Source organism: Sycon ciliatum, chromosome 6 (genome assembly GCF_964019385.1).
Source record: "Sycon ciliatum chromosome 6, ocSycCili1.1, whole genome shotgun sequence".
NCBI lineage: Eukaryota > Metazoa > Porifera > Calcarea > Leucosolenida > Sycettidae > Sycon > Sycon ciliatum.
In genome coordinates, this window is record NC_088648.1 from 6,533,379 (window position 1) to 6,551,447 (window position 18,069).

Here is an 18,069-nt window from a genome sequence, read left to right on the forward strand (position 1 = left end):
CAGATAGTGTCCCGAGGACCTATGACTGTATGAGTAGCGCAGCAGCTGACTGCAAGAAAACAATGCCAGAGATGTGGGTGGCTGGCACATTCACAGCACTGCGATACAATCCATATTAGATCTACGATTGCACGTATATGTACATGCGTAGCAACTGATTGGAGTAGGAGAAGCTGAGAACTACCTTAGTTAGCGCTCTGACGGAAAAGAGCGTGGAGATTTCGACCTCTCTCTCGACCTCTCACTCACTGTGACTCAGTCTGTACCAGCGCTAAGGATAGTGACCAGGGGGAGGGGAGGGAAGGGGGGGGGGGGGGGAGAGAGAGAGGGTATTATTTTTAGTAAACTACACAGTTGTCAGCATGTTATGCAGCTAGAGCAGGTCTGTTGCACATTTCTTCTCTTCTGGCATCGTCGACCAGAAACGAAACAGACTACACAGCGTAGTACTCTGGTACTCAGTAGACAGTACTCAATGATCTGGCCACCGAATGTAGAGCCCCCTTCTAGAACAGTATAGTAATAATCTTTGACAGGTTCAAGGCCAAGCAATGGCCTTTGTTTGCCTCGTTCAGTTACGGCGAGGTGCTGCTGCCACGGGTGAAACCATGCAGTGGATGTGTGCTGTGTTATCACTGGTGTCAATGTTTTCCACTCAAATCTTGCTAGCTGATGGTGTCAGCAGCATCGTTGGTGGACACTCTGGCGATGACGTAGTGCTGCTACAATGTGCTCCGGGTCAACTAAACTGCAGCACGTCCACCGTAGCCTGTTCGTCGGACTCCGTCAATCCTGGACTGCTGGCGTGCAGTTGTGCCGACAATGTCACTGCTACTTCGTCTGCAGCAGGCGCAGGCTTACTGGGCGCATCGTGTGTTGAGATTGATCCGTGTCGACAGGGATCTGTGCAGAACTGCTCCAGAACCGGTGGCGTGTGCGTGAGCTCCGATGGCGAATCGAACTGCTACTGCAGCGGAAATAGGAGCGTTGTCGGCGACGAGGATGACGCCGTGTTTTGGTGTGTGCTGCTGACAGAAAACTGTGATAGCGGTGTTGAGGATGGGGTCGGTGCGACGCTAGGTAGTACAGCATGTGCTGCCATTGGTGGAGAGTGTGGGATGATGAGCAATGGTCGGACAAGGTGTGTGTGCAAGGAAGGTTACGCTGGTAATGGATACGTGTGTTCGGATATTGACGAATGCCATGCACACACTCACAACTGCTCTAGACCTGGTGCACTCTGTACCAATACCGCTGGTTCCTTCTTGTGCACGTGCAGACCCGGTTACCAAGGAAACGGGCTGACCTGCCATGACATCACAGAGTGTGAGCTGGGACTGCACGACTGCTCAGCAGTGGGTAGTCGTTGCAGCAACATGCAGGGATCATTTCTCTGTACTTGCCTAGCAGGTTTTGCTGGGGATGGCAGACTGTGCAGGGATATTGATGAATGTGTTAATAGACAACACACATGCTCGCGATACGCTCAATGTCACAACTCCATAGGCGGCTACTCATGCGGTTGTCTTGGCAACTACTCTGGTGATGGATACCGATGCCATCCGGACGAGTGCGCCATGGGAGTGCATCGTTGCCATGGAGACAACATTGTCTGCCTGGACACGGAGGCAGGCTTTGACTGCATGTGTCCGGTCGGGTTTGAGCTCGACTCTACGCATTTTGGCTGTCAGGATCGTAATGAGTGCTTACTGGGTAACAGTTGTCAACAGAACTACATGTGTGTGAACCTGGAAGGTAGCTTTGCTTGCCTGTGTGCCTATGGCTTTGAGCTGGCCCGGGTGTCGGGTCCAACACAATGCCTCGATGTGGATGAATGTGATTCTGCAGGAAATGATGGGAATGACTGTGATGCTATCGGTGAGCTGTGCAGGAATGTACCTGGTTCGTATGAATGTCAGTGCCATGATGGGTTTGCTAGGTCTGAGGCAAACTCTTCATGCAAAGGTACGTGAGTAGCTTGCAGGATTACGATGAGAGAATTGGATTATAGCAGGTCTGCTGTATCTTGGCCGTTACAGGGTACCCAATAACCCGCCTGTTAAGCCACGTACCCGTTTGGAACCTTAAAGGGTAACCGTTTCATCCTTACCTAGATTCTAGGCTAGAAGCCCACTAGAATCACGACCAAGGGATGTTATTATTTTCAGACAATTGACCCTGGATACAGAGACCACCTGTAAACAGAGACGACGACGTTTTGAAGGTGCTTTGAGCGATCGTCTTAGACAGATTTCACCATACAGTACTACAGTGTAATTATCAGTATCTGATCAACTGCTTAGCCATCATAGGTATGTACCGTGTGATGTCAGTGCTTCTATCATACTGTGTGTCGTATGTGCTATAGAAATCAATGAATGTTCCACCATGACTGAGCCATGTCAGCCTGGGTCCCAGTGTCGTAATACAGAAGGCAGTTATGTATGTTCATGCTTGCCTGGCTTTCTACTGGTGGACGGGCAATGTCATTCCTTGCCGGAATGCACTGAACAGACTGGTGAGTGGAATCACTTTCTCGTCCTACTCCTTCAAACTACATTTTTAACTTTCATAAGTTTCAGTTGAAACGGGAAACGCTTGAAGTAAATATTGATCATCACCACCAGGACTCAAACAAGCGATCCTTGCTTATGGCCCGTGCTGCCTATGCTAAGGTGTAGTCGCCATACTACCAGCGTCTCTTCGGATTTCGCAACTCACATTTCCTGCGAAGTGGGGCACAGCCTTCACTGTAATCGAACACTTCACGTACAAACTAGGTCTGTGAGCACCAATAACTACTACGAAGTAAAATTATCATGACGTTGAGGCAGTTAAAATGGGAATGTCTGAAGAACAATTCACTGCCACCACATTTGTATTTGTAGTAATAATATTATGACAGAGAGTGCAAACTGCAAAGATCAGATCTGTACCTGACTGGGGTGTGGATTGTCCAAAACGGGCTGGGACCAAATATGGCTATAAATAAATCATTTTCGATCAGCAGTACAGTGCAAAGACCAACCACTGGTGCAAGAAACAGTTGGATCACATTCAACATTATTGTGCTGCTTGCTGTTTCTTAATCTGAACACCACGTGCAGACATTGACTACTGCAATAGCACTGCACATGCTCTCTGCAAGCTGTACAACACCACCGAGATGTGTCTCTGCGCCAACGGGTTCAGCATGTCCCAGCACGGCTGTCGGAATATGAATGAATGCATACGTGGACAACACGACTGCTTCTCACTGGAACACACGGAATGCGTGGATACTGCAGGCTCCTACGAGTGTCTTTGCTCGACAGGGTATACACTGGACGACAACCAACAATGCCAAGATGTGGAGGAATGTGCAGACAATATGCACGATTGTGATGGTATGGAACTTGCCTTGTACATACAGTGCCTTTACAGAGCACTCTGTCTTTCCTCTTCCTCGAAACTTCTCTTTTTCTGTCTACAGAATCCACATTATCTCCAAACACTCGGGTGAATAATGCAGTGTGGGTGGTGGGGCCCATTAAGCCCAGCCGACCAGAGGTCTCGGCTTCTCAATTTGTCTCCACTGAGGGTCTTCCCCCGGTCACCTACGTGTGTGTTCTTTTCCTCACACACATTCTCACATTACCGATGACACATGCATGACGAGTAGAATGAGAGAAAGGATGTTGTGTGAATGTCATGTCTTCTAAACCTTCTTTCCTATTGGACGTGAACCATGAACAACTGTGTAAGTGGGTCTGTTTGGTTGTCATGAGTAGTGTGACTGGCAACATAGGATTTATTTTATTTATACAAGCATGTCGACAAAGACAAGCAAGCCAACATGAAAATGACATGTTACTTTATCATCCAGTATGGGCATACATGTACCGACATGCAATATCTATGACATTAGATTAGGCTATGTCAGTCATGGAGCAGATGGTGATCTGCTTGTTTCGTGTTCCCTGTGCACATTCAGGTAATGCCACATGTAGAAACAGTGTAGGGACATTCCATTGTCTCTGCAATACTGGCTTCACAGGAACTGGACACACTGGTGGGTGTGAGAATGTCAATGAATGTGTGCATGGCCTGACTGCTAAAACAAGAACTATGAATCCTGATGCCACCGTGGCTCGTATTCCCTGTACGGCTAGCAACATGCAGTGTGCAGACACGGTTGCAAGCTATCGATGTGACTGCTTGCCCGATTACTACATGCAACATGACGGCCAGTGCAGACCCAGTAAGTCGTAATATGTTGACTCTGCGTAAGATTCTACGTCACAGTGGCTGCATGCATACAGTTCAAGGATGGATATGCCACTCAATCTGAGAACAGAACTGCCTCATTGATCTCTTGCAATGTGGACTCATCCGCTCAGCACACAGGAATGAGGCACAGAATGGTAGATGCAGCCATGGAGATAACAGTTCTCAGAATTTCTTCATTGTCTTTGTGTACGGTGAGCAGTGGTGAAACTAGCAAGTTAGCTAGGTATTGGTGGAGAATATCATGATTGTTTCCCTGCTCAGTTTAGATAATGACAACCAAATGTATACTGTGAGGATCATCTGTTGTCATGGTGATGCGAAGACAATACAGAGAGCAAGTAGACTAATAATGTGTGTATGTGTATGTGTGTATGTGTGTATGTGTATGTGTGTATGTGTATGTGTGTGTATGTGTGTGTATGTGTGTGTATGTGTGTATGCATATATGTGTCTGTAGACAATGTGTGCATTGGGGGGTCGATTCACATGGCTTCGCCAGTTGTGTGGATTAGACAGTTATCTGGCGCTTGTCTTGATCTGTTTCAATCAGAATCAGATCCGCTATCGTTGCTATAAAGAGAAAATCTGTGGGTGCACATCCAGTACATTTGCAGATTTGCGTGCTTCTCTTGCGACGGAAGTATACATGGTACATGGTACATATGTGTCTGAGTGTGTGTGTTTGTGTGTGTGTGTGTCCATGCGTGTGTGTATGTGTGTGTGTGTGTGTGTGTGTGTATGTGTGTGTGTATGTGTGTGTATGTGTGTGTATGTGTGTATGCATATGTGTGTCTGAGTGTGTGTGTGTGTGTGTGTCTGAGTGTATGTGTGTGGGTGTACGTATGTGTGTGTACCCTGTATCCGTCATAGGTAGTGAGCTGTTGATACCATGGAGTCCACCACAGCCCGGAACACCCACATCATTGACATGGCCCATTCGAAAGTTTGACTACCAACAAGATCTGTGAGTCGATGGATAGGTCTCCTCACGAAACCTTGAGCGTGCCCTTGCCTTGCCTACTTCCTTGTTATCAAACCCATGAATACTAGGGTGGAGGGGGGGGGGGTAGCCCTTGCCTTGCCTACTTCCTTGTTATCAAACCCATGAATACTGGGGTGGAGGGGGGGGGGGGTAGCCCTTGCCTTGCCTGCTTCCTTGTTATCAAACCCATGAATACTGGGGTGGAGGGGGGGGGGGTAAGCCCTTGCCTTGCCCACTTCCTTGTTATCAAACCCATGAATACTGGGATGGAGGGGGGGGGGTAGCCCTTGCCTTGCCTACTTCCTTGTTATCAAACCCATGAATACTGGGGTGGAGGGGGGGGGGGGGTAGCCCTTGCCTTGCCTGCTTCCTTGTTATCAAACCATGAATACTGGGGTGGAGGGGGGGGGGGGGAGGGGGTAGCCCTTGCCTTGCCTACTTCCTTGTTATCAACCCATGAATACTGGGATGGAGGGGGGGGGGGGTAGCCCTTTGCAGATACTGCCTACGGAAGAGTTATCAGAAAATGGTACTTTGCTGGGATTTTCCATGCATGCTTGGTATAAGGATAAAAACACTGCCTTTCAGAAGAATCTGTCCTTTATCGAACATTGTACGCCAAGGGCAAGTGGGGCGGAGGGGGGGGGGGGGGGGTGGAATTGAAGTCAGGGGTGGGCAATAAATTTTCTAAGACGAGCAAGAGCATGTTCTAGTGTAACAGATAAAGCAACTCCAATGCTATGTTACAGTTTGAATACACTCACAATGTCAGCATGTACTGCAGCTGCTACTGTTTAACAATGGTAGAAAATTATAACATGAGAAGATACTCAATCTGCGGACAGAACTGTTTCGTCCTTTGTGGACTCGTCAGCGCAGCACAAAAAAATCTAACATGAGAAGATATATTTTCCAGGGTGAAGTAGGACAAGTTTATGACTTGATAGTCTTCTTTCTGAGTTGGCACCCCCCCCCCCCCCCCCCACTACACCCCATCTCCTGGGTAGTTGGTCCATCTTTGTTGATGATCTGCTTGCTACTGCAGCCAGTACACAGTCATTGCCATCAACCTTGGACCAGCTAACCTGAGCAGCTCATCGAGCAGAGTGTTTCATGTTTCACCCGACATTCTATACAACTTGACCGGACCCAATGTCTACTCTTACGCTGAAGCACTGGAGACAAGGCAGCCAGGCTCCACGCCGATGGCATACGTTGTGGCGGAGTTCCACTCGTCGTTGTTTGGACACAGGGCCGTATTGCCCGTGACGGTCGGTGATGGGACGAGACTCGGGCAGTGGGAGAATGGTCCCCTCGCGCCCAGACACACCTTCACACTATGGTATCAGGCAGCAGCGCAGGCCAGTGAGGATGCTGGTCAATACTCCCAGGTGAGGAATTTGTGCATGCAACAGCATTGCGAGCCATGTTTTGTTAGAAAGAGATTCTGGACGAACGACTTTGGACTCACATTTCGTCATGCTGTACAAAGCTCGGTATAAAATAAACAAGTTCACGGAAAAGAAACCGGGATTAAAATATTATTTTGGGCCCTTTTATAGAAAATTTATTCGATATTTTTTAATTGAAGGATGGCAATAAACTTGTGTCGCCTCGCCGCCTGTTCAAATATTTTTTTAATTTATTCGATTTTTATGTGTGCAGATGAGAGTAGTGGCAACATCACCATACCTACCTATTCAAGAAACGACAGGTATACGTTTGCAGTGTGTGCTAGAGTGTGTGTGTTACAATGTGTGTTACAATGTGTGTTACAATGTGTGTATTACTATGATGGTGTTGCAGCACACTGTGTACCTGTCTGACCACCACCACCACCCAGTATGTTGACATACAGTCTGGTTACAAATCACCATGACAACCATCAGTGGTTGTTACAACCTGTAAGAACCCATTCTACTATACAGAAGGAATGATCCAAAAGTTACAAACCCAAAAGTAAAGTAGAGATAGCCGGATTCGTGGCCGCATCACCCCACGTGTTCAGGAACACATCGAGTAAAGACGTTCACATCGGCGGGCCACCACTTCGCCCATTATATCCCAGTGTCGAATGCAGACCTCACAAGTGAATGATCCAAAACAACAAGAATCACAATCATTTTCTGTAAAAGCCGGTACTTGCCACCAGCTAAGGACCCTTCGTTATGCTGGTTCATCATCATGATCATCTTACTGAGCGCCGCTGACGTCATCATCATGATCATCTTGCTGTGCCCTGCTGACGTCATCAGTCACATGAGCAGTCATGACTGATGCGTGACAAGAAACAGTCGGTCACGCAATGATCGGCCACACACACATGCGCGTGCACGCACACACGCAGACACACGCACACACAGATAGGCTTTCCCCAAATCGGCCGGTCGAAAATTTCGCCGAAAACGAGACTTTTCGAAAAATTGATAAGCCTTTCGCCGATTTTGGAGGGTTCCTTTGAGAATTGCCGAAAATCTACAAATGTTGTTGCAAAGTGCGCTTACCATCAGTACGAACTAATGATGTTGCTGCAAGCATGACAGGTCGAGCTATCTACTTCACTACTTGTACTGTTAGGATTTTGAGGTCGTGTGATTCGTGTCATTTGACCTCCTCTCAAACAAACATTAGCCATTAGGAAGACCGTCACTAGTAAAATCCCCAAATCGGGGCGCGAAAAAGTCACCGAAAACGAGACTTATCGAAAAATCGCTAAGCTTTTCACCGATTTTGGAGGGTTTCTTTGAGAATCGCCGAAAATCTACCAAATCTTCCAATATCTCACCAATCTTGAAGCCGATAGGCCAACAATTCTATTTGCCGATTTCCCAATATATTCCAATTTTGCCGAACAGGCGAAAAAAACGGGCCGATTTGGGGAAAGCCTACACACACACACACACACACACACACACACACACACACACACACACACACACACACACACACACACACACACACACACACACACACACACAGACATACACATACAAACAACACATACATGCACAAAAGATCCGAAATTAAAGCGCTGTGGACCGTGGCTAGAACCAGACACCACTATTCGTTCCATATTCTGCGTAGCTTCGGTAATGATAATATTTTTTACCCGGCATGTATCACTTCTGTCCAGGTGCTGGTAATGGGCATACAACAGTGTCGGTCACGCTAATAGCTGCAGCGGCTGGAGGACTGGCTTTCGTAATGTTCCTATCCCTCTGCCTAGTTGCTCTGATACGGAGACAACGGCGCCTGGCTGGCAAAGGAAGAATGCGCCAGCCTTCCAGGAACAAGATACTTGGCTCAAGTGCCTCTGAAGACATTAAGATACGAGACACGTCAATTTGAATCCCATATTTAGGTGTTCTTGTTTTCTATCCTTCATACAAATGATGCTTGATTTTCTGTCCCTGGTCTATAGTATAATGGAAGGCATATTGAGCACATGCACAGGGCATACCCATGCAGTGTGGTGTGAACATTACTGTACTAAACTATCTGATTACATGTATTGGCAACTTGCATCTTTCCATCTCAATAGCTCATCCAAAATGCAAGATAATCCCAGCAAATTGGAAGACCAGGCAGGTATGACATCATCATAATATTTACCCTGGTCACCAAGAGCATGTTCTTATTTACACACAGACACTAGCTGTACGCTGCTCAGTTTACACGCTACACCTTCATGACCCCTACGCGTAACCTTGAGCAATTAGTACACAATCATGGTTTGCCTTACTAACACACAGGTCAGTTCAGAGTCACCGACTATCAGCTAAACCAAACTCCTAGCGTAGTTATTGTCTTCCTGATCGCATAGTCCTCTTCATTTCACGACTGATAAACTCGGCATGTTCTACGTGAACCAGAATTGCAAATTATGGACAATTGCGAATTGCAAAAATAATAATAATTATTCTTGCCTCGTTCCATCACATCAGCTATGTCATAACACTGACAGCCGGCAATTCATGTACCACTTTCCAACCATGTGCCCATTTTGAGCAGCTCATGAGCAACTCGTGCCAAACATAAAGTGGTACCAGTGTACACGTAGTTCTAGTCCTTGAGCATGCACTGATTATGCTCACACTAAGTCAGACCAGTAAAATTTACTGGTGCTTGGTGGGGTCAAATAAAATCCAGCCCCATGACTATCACTGCACATTCCACGGTTCAAAGTCACTCTTAGGCAGTCCCTGGACTATAATGTTCTCCAAGCTGGATTTTACTTGCGACCACTGACAGTCTGTGCAACAAGTATAATAATAATATGATATTATCACGAGAAATCTTGACACCGCGCAGTGGTTCCATTGCATGCAATTAATGTCATACCAGATGTGTTCATCCCACACACACAACACGCTAATATATGTCACGGAGTCGCGCGATTTGCCAGTCAGACAGAGTTCTCCATATCCGTGGGAACGCCACCACCTCAAGGATCAAGGTGCAGATGCAGCTCTCCTTAATCAGCGGAAGGTGAGTAGATCCACACATGCTACATAATATTATTATTATAACTAAAATACGGTGTAGAGTGAAGCCGAAGTAACTCATGCAAACAGTTGCGGAATGTTAACAGAAATACATTTCATGGTTCAAGAAAGGGCTTATCAAGAAGTGGAAATCAAGGAGCAAGAGAATGGGCGGATTTGCTGTCCAAAGTGTAAGCGAATAATCAATGCTTGATCTGACTAGGTGCACACCTTAGACAACTGATGAGCCGTAGTAGCCTGTTGTGATACAACTATACGACTGTGATCTATGTTTTACCTTGGTCTCCAGTACCAATTTAATATCACACTACACGACACTGTTAGGGAATGTGCAGGCATTGAATACAAACAGATCACTCGCAATCAGGCTCAAAGAAATACAAACTGATCACTCGCAATCAGGCTCAAAGAAATACAAACTGATCACTCGCAATCATACTCAAAGAAATACGAAAGAGAGCCAGCCAAGATGCGCTGATACTTAAATTCCGTCAAACTTCTTTTCCAGAATTGAAGTATCATGATCTCAATAAATAACTTTCAAGAATTGGACACCATTCGCAGCAAATACGGAATTGAGATAACATTTTCCGTTCCAACATGAAACATGGATCCACAACAACAAACAGGAAGATTGACCTGTAAAGATGTGTGGCTGGTGATGGTGCTGATGCTGCTGCTGATAACTGTGGCTAGGTTTTCTGAATACTAGGATTGAGCATGGTGCGGTAGATGTCCATGGCTGCCAGGCCACAGCACAGGATGATAGGGCCGATGACTGCGCCTTCCAGTCCAAATATGTACATACCCCCGGCCACAGCCAAGCCGGTCAGGTATGGATGTCCACCACTGCACACATACACATACACAGATACAACACAGACACACACACACACACACGTACACACACACACAACACACAACACGATGAGAGCCAATCAGTGATCTATTAGCTAAAACGACAGCAGGATGCAAGCAAAGTCAACCTAGTCGTGCATGCACACGGCAAGCTAGCTGTCCTAGCCAAGTAGAAGACGCTCAGGTTCTTCAGTCCTAGACCCCGTTTGGTTAGAGCAGCTTGTTTGCCATACACACGCACAACCATTGTTTGCTGGGTCTGCATACTTACTCCAGGTACTGCATGTAGGCGCACTAACGTTAGCCATTTCTTGAAAACCAGGGCTGGGGAATGCTCCTATACCGTCTCACCCATGTGTACCCAACTCACACTGAAGAACAGCATGCAGTGAAAATGGGTGAGAGTAAGACCTCTGCCATTCTGAAGAGGTGTTTGACTTTACAGCCCTGTAAACCATAGTATGGTATACTGTAGTATAGTATACCATACTATAGTAATATAATTAATATAAATTACCATACTACAGTACACCATACTACAGTATACCATACTATAGTATGGTATACTGTAGTATGGTGTACTGTAGTATGGTATACTGTAGTATGGTGTACTGTAGTATGGTGTACTGTAGTATGGTGTACTGTAGTATGGTGTACTGTAGTATGGTGTACTGTAGTATGGTATACTGTAGTATGGTGTACTGTAGTATGGTGTACTGTAGTATGGTGTACTGTAGTATGGTGTACTGTAGTATGGTGTACTGTAGTATGGTGTACTGTAGTATGGTGTACTGTAGTATGGTGTACTGTAGTATGGTATACTGTAGTATGGTGTACTGTAGTATGGTGTACTGTAGTATGGTGTACTGTAGTATGGTATACTGTAGTATGGTGTACTGTAGTATGGTATACTGTAGTATGGTATACTGTAGTATGGTGTACTGTAGTATGGTGTACTGTAGTATGGTGTACTGTAGTATGGTGTACTGTAGTATGGTGTACTGTAGTATGGTGTACTGTAGTATGGTGTACTGTAGTATGGTGTACTGTAGTATGGTGTACTGTAGTATGGTATACTGTAGTATGGTGTACTGTAGTATGGTATACTGTAGTATGGTGTACTGTAGTATGGTATACTGTAGTATGGTATACTGTAGTATGGTGTACTGTAGTATGGTGTACTGTAGTATGGTGTACTGTAGTATGGTGTACTGTAGTATGGTGTACTGTAGTATGGTGTACTGTAGTATGGTATACTGTAGTATGGTGTACTGTAGTATGGTATACTGTAGTATGGTGTACTGTAGTATGGTGTACTGTAGTATGGTATACTGTAGTATGGTGTACTGTAGTATGGTATACTGTAGTATGGTGTACTGTAGTATGGTGTACTGTAGTATGGTGTACTGTAGTATGGTGTACTGTAGTATGGTATACTGTAGTATGGTGTACTGTAGTATGGTGTACTGTAGTATGGTGTACTGTAGTATGGTGTACTGTAGTATGGTGTACTGTAGTATGGTGTACTGTAGTATGGTGTACTGTAGTATGGTGTACTATAGTATGGTATACTGTAGTATGGTATACTGTAGTATGGTGTACTGTAGTATGGTGTACTGTAGTATGGTGTACTATAGTATGGTATACTGTAGTATGGTATACTGTAGTATGGTATACTGTAGTATGGTGTACTGTAGTATGGTATACTGTAGTATGGTGTACTGTAGCATGGTGTACTGTAGTATGGTATACTGTAGTATGGTATACTGTAGTATGGTATACTGTAGTATGGTATACTGTAGTATGGTGTACTGTAGTATGGTATACTGTAGTATGGTGTACTGTAGCATGGTGTACTGTAGTATGGTGTACTGTAGTATGGTGTACTGTAGTATGGTGTACTGTAGTATGGTGTACTGTAGTATGGTATACTGTAGTATGGTATACTGTAGTATGGTGTACTGTAGTATGGTATACTGTAGTATGGTATACTGTAGTATGGTGTACTGTAGTATGGTATACTGTAGTATGGTATACTGTAGTATGGTGTACTGTAGTATGGTGTACTGTAGTATGGTGTACTGTAGTATGGTATACTGTAGTATGGTATACTGTAGTATGGTGTACTGTAGTATGGTGTACTGTAGTATGGTGTACTGTAGTATGGTGTACTGTAGTATGGTGTACTGTAGTATGGTATACTGTAGTATGGTATACTGTAGTATGGTGTACTGTAGTATGGTATACTGTAGTATGGTATACTGTAGTATGGTAGTATGGTGTACTGTAGTATGGTGTATTGTAGTATGGTATACTGTAGTATGGTATACTGTAGTATGGTATACTGTAGTATGGTGTACTGTAGTATGGTGTACTGTAGTATGGTATACTGTAGTATGGTATACTGTAGTATGGTATACTGTAGTATGGTGTACTGTAGTATGGTGTACTGTAGTATGGTGTACTGTAGTATGGTATACTGTAGTATGGTATACTGTAGTATGGTATACTGTAGTATGGTGTACTGTAGTATGGTGTACTGTAGTATGGTATACTGTAGTATGGTGTACTGTAGTATGGTGTACTGTAGTATGGTGTACTGTAGTATGGTATACTGTAGTATGGTATACTGTAGTATGGTGTACTGTAGTATGGTGTACTGTAGTATGGTGTACTGTAGTATGGTATACTGTAGTATGGTGTACTGTAGTATGGTATACTGTAGTATGGTGTACTGTAGTATGGTGTACTGTAGTATGGTATACTGTAGTATGGTGTACTGTAGTATGGTATACTGTAGTATGGTATACTGTAGTATGGTATACTGTAGTATGGTGTACTGTAGTATGGTGTACTGTAGTATGGTATACTGTAGTATGGTATACTGTAGTATGGTGTACTGTAGTATGGTGTACTGTAGTATGGTGTACTGTAGTATGGTGTACTGTAGTATGGTGTACTGTAGTATGGTGTACTGTAGTATGGTGTACTGTAGTATGGTGTACTGTAGTATGGTGTACTGTAGTATGGTGTACTGTAGTATGGTATACTGTAGTATGGTATACTGTAGTATGGTATACTGTAGTATGGTGTACTGTAGTATGGTGTACTGTAGTATGGTATACTGTAGTATGGTATACTGTAGTATGGTGTACTGTAGTATGGTGTACTGTAGTATGGTGTACTGTAGTATGGTGTACTGTAGTATGGTGTACTGTAGTATGGTGTACTGTAGTATGGTATACTGTAGTATGGTATACTGTAGTATGGTGTACTGTAGTATGGTGTACTGTAGTATGGTGTACTGTAGTATGGTGTACTGTAGTATGGTATACTGTAGTATGGTATACTGTAGTATGGTGTACTGTAGTATGGTGTACTGTAGTATGGTGTACTGTAGTATGGTGTACTGTAGTATGGTATACTGTAGTATGGTATACTGTAGTATGGTATACTGTAGTATGGTATACTGTAGTATGGTATACTGTAGTATGGTGTACTGTAGTATGGTGTACTGTAGTATGGTGTACTGTAGTATGGTGTACTGTAGTATGGTGTACTGTAGTATGGTATACTGTAGTATGGTATACTGTAGTATGGTATACTGTAGTATGGTATACTGTAGTATGGTGTACTGTAGTATGGTGTACTGTAGTATGGTGTACTGTAGTATGGTGTACTGTAGTATGGTGTACTGTAGTATGGTGTACTGTAGTATGGTGTACTGTAGTATGGTGTACTATAGTATGGTATACTGTAGTATGGTATACTGTAGTATGGTATACTGTAGTAATGAGTACACTTGCCACATTGTTCACTCATATCACACATACACTCAGGCAGACCCTGTGATTTGAGGCGAGCGATCGCTCTCGCGCGCCATCGCGCGCCTTATTTTCTTGGAAGGTGCACTTTTTGTCGCGCGCCTGAAACTATTTTTGGCTGCATGTACGCTTTTCGGAGTGCAGCGCAACTACTACTGTACTATGACTAGTACGAGTGTATGGTGTCAAGTGTACTCATCGATCCGTGCGCAGGCCGGAACTATGCCCGCTCGCGCTGTTATGAAACAGACTAGACAGTGAGTTAGTCATGTGTAGTGACATGCACAGTACTGAGTAGGCAAGTTCACTGCACGTAGATCTACACTGTGAGTGTGACACAGGCACTGCACTGGCGCGCCCAGCTAGCCTGGCATGACCTCGGGGCATTTCACACGTCTGGATGAATGATTGCGGCTTGAACTAGTCAGAGCTGTGCCGCGTAGATCTACCACCACTCATGAAACACTCCAGTTCAACGGGTTTTACGGACCCCTGCATGCAGCGCAGGGGTCCGTACAACCCTCTGAACTAGCGCCTGGCGGGTCCGAGTAGCAAGATAGACCGCAGTCTGACATAGACTAGTAGTTCTGGTAGTTCTGCTAGTGCATGCGTTGCAAGTAAATGCACCCAAATGGCGCTTTCGTCCTCTTACTCTTAGAATAAAAGGCCAATTGGTCAACTGGAGTTGATCATACCAGTTGTTTTCTTTCCTTGCGACATGATCCCTTGCTGGTGATCTCCTGCTGCTGCTAGCAGTAGAAATGTCGAAAGGGAACAGTGTGCAGTTGTCCACTTTCCTCAGCTGGAAAGTAGATGAGGACATAGGCTTCAACTCGGTGAAGAAGGAAGGTAAAGAGCTGGTCGTGAAAGTGTGGTGCAAGTCGTGTGCGAAGTATTCTGACGTTATCCGGAGCGACTCTATGGCTGAGAGGTCAAGCGAAGGTCGATGCGTTGAGGTTTGTGGAGGGATCGGACTAGTGACGAAGCACGCTGTCACTCGACATTTGTCTGGACAGGTAAGTGGTCAATTCAATGTCGAAAGTAAAGTCGATCGGACTCGCGACCATTCTCCTTGTTTTCTTCGCTTGTTGTCATGTAGGCGCATAGCATCGGAGTGAGCCGTGCGAAGCTATTGGGTGACACCGACGAATCATCGTCGACGTCTGCATCAGGGAGCAAGGCAACACAAGCGCCTTAGCAGCCACGCATCCACACAGCTATTCTAGTCCAAGCGGAGGACGCATACGAAAAGCTCTTCCACACTGCATATTTAATGGCAGTTAACGGCCAACCGCTGTCATCTTTCAAGACAATGGTGGAAATTCAGAAAGCATCCAGAATTTTTTCTCTAAAAAATGATATCAATAATGTGCTGTGTTTTTGGAGTGAGAATTTTTGGATCACTCTCCTACAGCTCGCCTGACACAGGCGAGGAGAGCGATAGATCACTCGCCACCTATTTTCAAATCACAGGGTCTGCATACAGTGACCGTGGATGGCAGCAGTACGACTATGGATGGTCGGCCCAAAGGGGATACGGGTCCGCGGTAAGTGTTATGAAACATCGGCCTGCAAATGCTCAAATTTTGCACTCCTTTCTCAGCCAATAGTGAGATCAAAACCGGACTGGCAGGACAACACGCTATGACACTGCAGTCCACAGATCATACAGTGCATGTGCCATGTCTGCCAGTAGACACACGCTCCCAAAACAGTATCAATCTATTATAAATCCAGTGCATATTGTAAAAGGCCCATACAGCACGTACCCTTTGATCTCAGAGTATATGGCCACGTCGACAACATTGTAGCAGAGAAAGTGCAGGCCGAACAGCAGTGATGCTTTGATCCAGGACTGTTGCGCAACAGCCAGGTAGAGTGATGCGGGCAGTGCTACCCAGTAGCTGCCTAGTAGAGGTATGGCGGCAAACAAAGCTGAGATTACTGCAAGTATAAGTAAGACAACATGAACAGCACAGAACACAGGACAGTTGTATTGTGATGCTACAGTCAAGCTGGAGGAAATGCCTGAGAGTGGATCCCGTCGTGTAACCTCAGCCTCCAATACACATGTGTGTGTACATGTAGTGCAGAACAACATTGCATGATATCTACATATACCTGACACTTAACACTTCAGAGACCATGATTATTTCAATGAATGCACTGCATATGTGAACCCAGGTATTTACTGCAGGAATGGACATAGGGAAGGGGGAAGGGGAAGGGGAGGGGAGGGGGAAAGGGAAGGGGAGGGGGAAGGGGGGGGGAGAGGGGAGGAGGGGGGGGGGGAGAGGGGAGGAGGGGGGGGGGCTGATTCAATACACCTGTAGTGGGTCTGTACTACAATATGAACAAGGTAATATCTAACAATTGGGCCACCGTGTTTCACATGTACGTACATGTAGGTAGGACACAAACAACTTCCCAGCTCTATCCCCTACACAAACTCACCTCCATGCAATCCCCCTAGACACAAACAACTTCCCAGCTCTATCCCCTACTCAAACTCACCTCCATGCAATCCCCCTAGACACAAACAACTTCCCAGCTCTATCCCCTACTCAAACTCACCTCCACGCAATCCCCCTAGACACAAACATCTTCCCAGCTCAATACCCTACTCAAAGTCACCTCCATGCAAATCCCCCTAGACACAAACAACTTCCCAGCTCTATCCCCTACTCAAACTCACCTCCATGCAATCCCCCTAGACACAAACAACTTCCCAGCTCTATCCCCTACTCAAACTCACCTCCATGCAATCCCCCTAGACACAAACAACTTCCCAGCTGTATCCCCTACTCAAACTCACCTCCATGCAATCCCCCTAGACACAAACAACTTCCCAGCTCTATCCCCTACTCAAACTCACCTCCATGCAATCCCCCTAGACACAAACAACTTCCCAGCTGTATCCCCTACTCAAACTCACCTCCATGCAATCCCCCTAGACACAAACAACTTCCCAGCTCTATCCCCTACTCAAACTCACCTCCATGCAATCCCCCTAGACACAAACAACTTCCCAGCTCTATCCCCTACTCAAACTCACCTCCATGCAATCCCCCTAGACACAAACAACTTCCCAGCTCTATCCCCTACTCAAACTCACCTCCATGCAATCCCCCTAGACACAAACAACTTTCCAGCTCTATCCCCTACTCAAACTCACCTCCATGCAATCCCCCTAGACACACACACTCAGATATAGTTATGGTACAGAAATCTCTTCCCTTCCTTCCATTCCCTTCCCTTCCCCACCACACACACACACACACAGATGCGACAGACGTGTGATCTGCAACACACGCACGTCTGCCTCCTCCCCGCCCCCTCCCACTCCTCCACTTCCACGAGCATCCACCACATACGCACACAAGTATGCACGCAGATGTAAACACAGACACGGACACAGACACCCATGCTTGCCCCCCCCCTCCCAAACAAACAGAATCTCCCCCCCCCCCCCATACACACACACACACATTGAGATTGGTATTGATCTACAACGCATGGGGGAAATGAGTGGCTTACCTGCCGGGGTAAAGACCACTTCAAATCCAAACAGAGTATGTGTGAAGAATGTAAACAGTCCGTAGAATGTTATCATCTTTAGAGATGCACCAAA

At 45.6% G+C, this 18,069-nt stretch overlaps 2 protein-coding genes across 2 annotated transcripts; one reads left to right on the forward strand and one right to left on the reverse strand.

Annotated features, from left to right (window-relative positions):
* The first annotated feature begins 359 nt into the window (after positions 1-359).
* Positions 360-8,980, forward strand: LOC135819254 (fibrillin-1-like). Its single transcript, XM_065332429.1, has 8 exons — positions 360-1,965; positions 2,369-2,518; positions 3,108-3,386; positions 3,974-4,240; positions 5,140-5,233; positions 6,297-6,642; positions 6,917-6,965; positions 8,385-8,980. Exons 1-8 carry the CDS (start codon positions 552-554, stop codon positions 8,597-8,599), a joined length of 2,814 nt encoding a protein of 937 aa, XP_065188501.1. The 5' UTR covers positions 360-551; the 3' UTR covers positions 8,600-8,980.
* Positions 8,981-9,695: 715 nt separating this feature from the next.
* LOC135819255 (transmembrane protein 245-like) lies at positions 9,696-18,063 on the reverse strand. Its single transcript, XM_065332430.1, has 3 exons — positions 17,976-18,063; positions 16,208-16,382; positions 9,696-10,605 (listed from the first exon to the last, which is right to left on the reverse strand). The coding sequence occupies exons 1-3, from the start codon at positions 18,049-18,051 to the stop codon at positions 10,449-10,451; spliced, it is 408 nt and encodes a 135-aa protein (XP_065188502.1). The 5' UTR covers positions 18,052-18,063; the 3' UTR covers positions 9,696-10,448.
* Between the last annotated feature and the right edge of the window lie 6 nt (positions 18,064-18,069).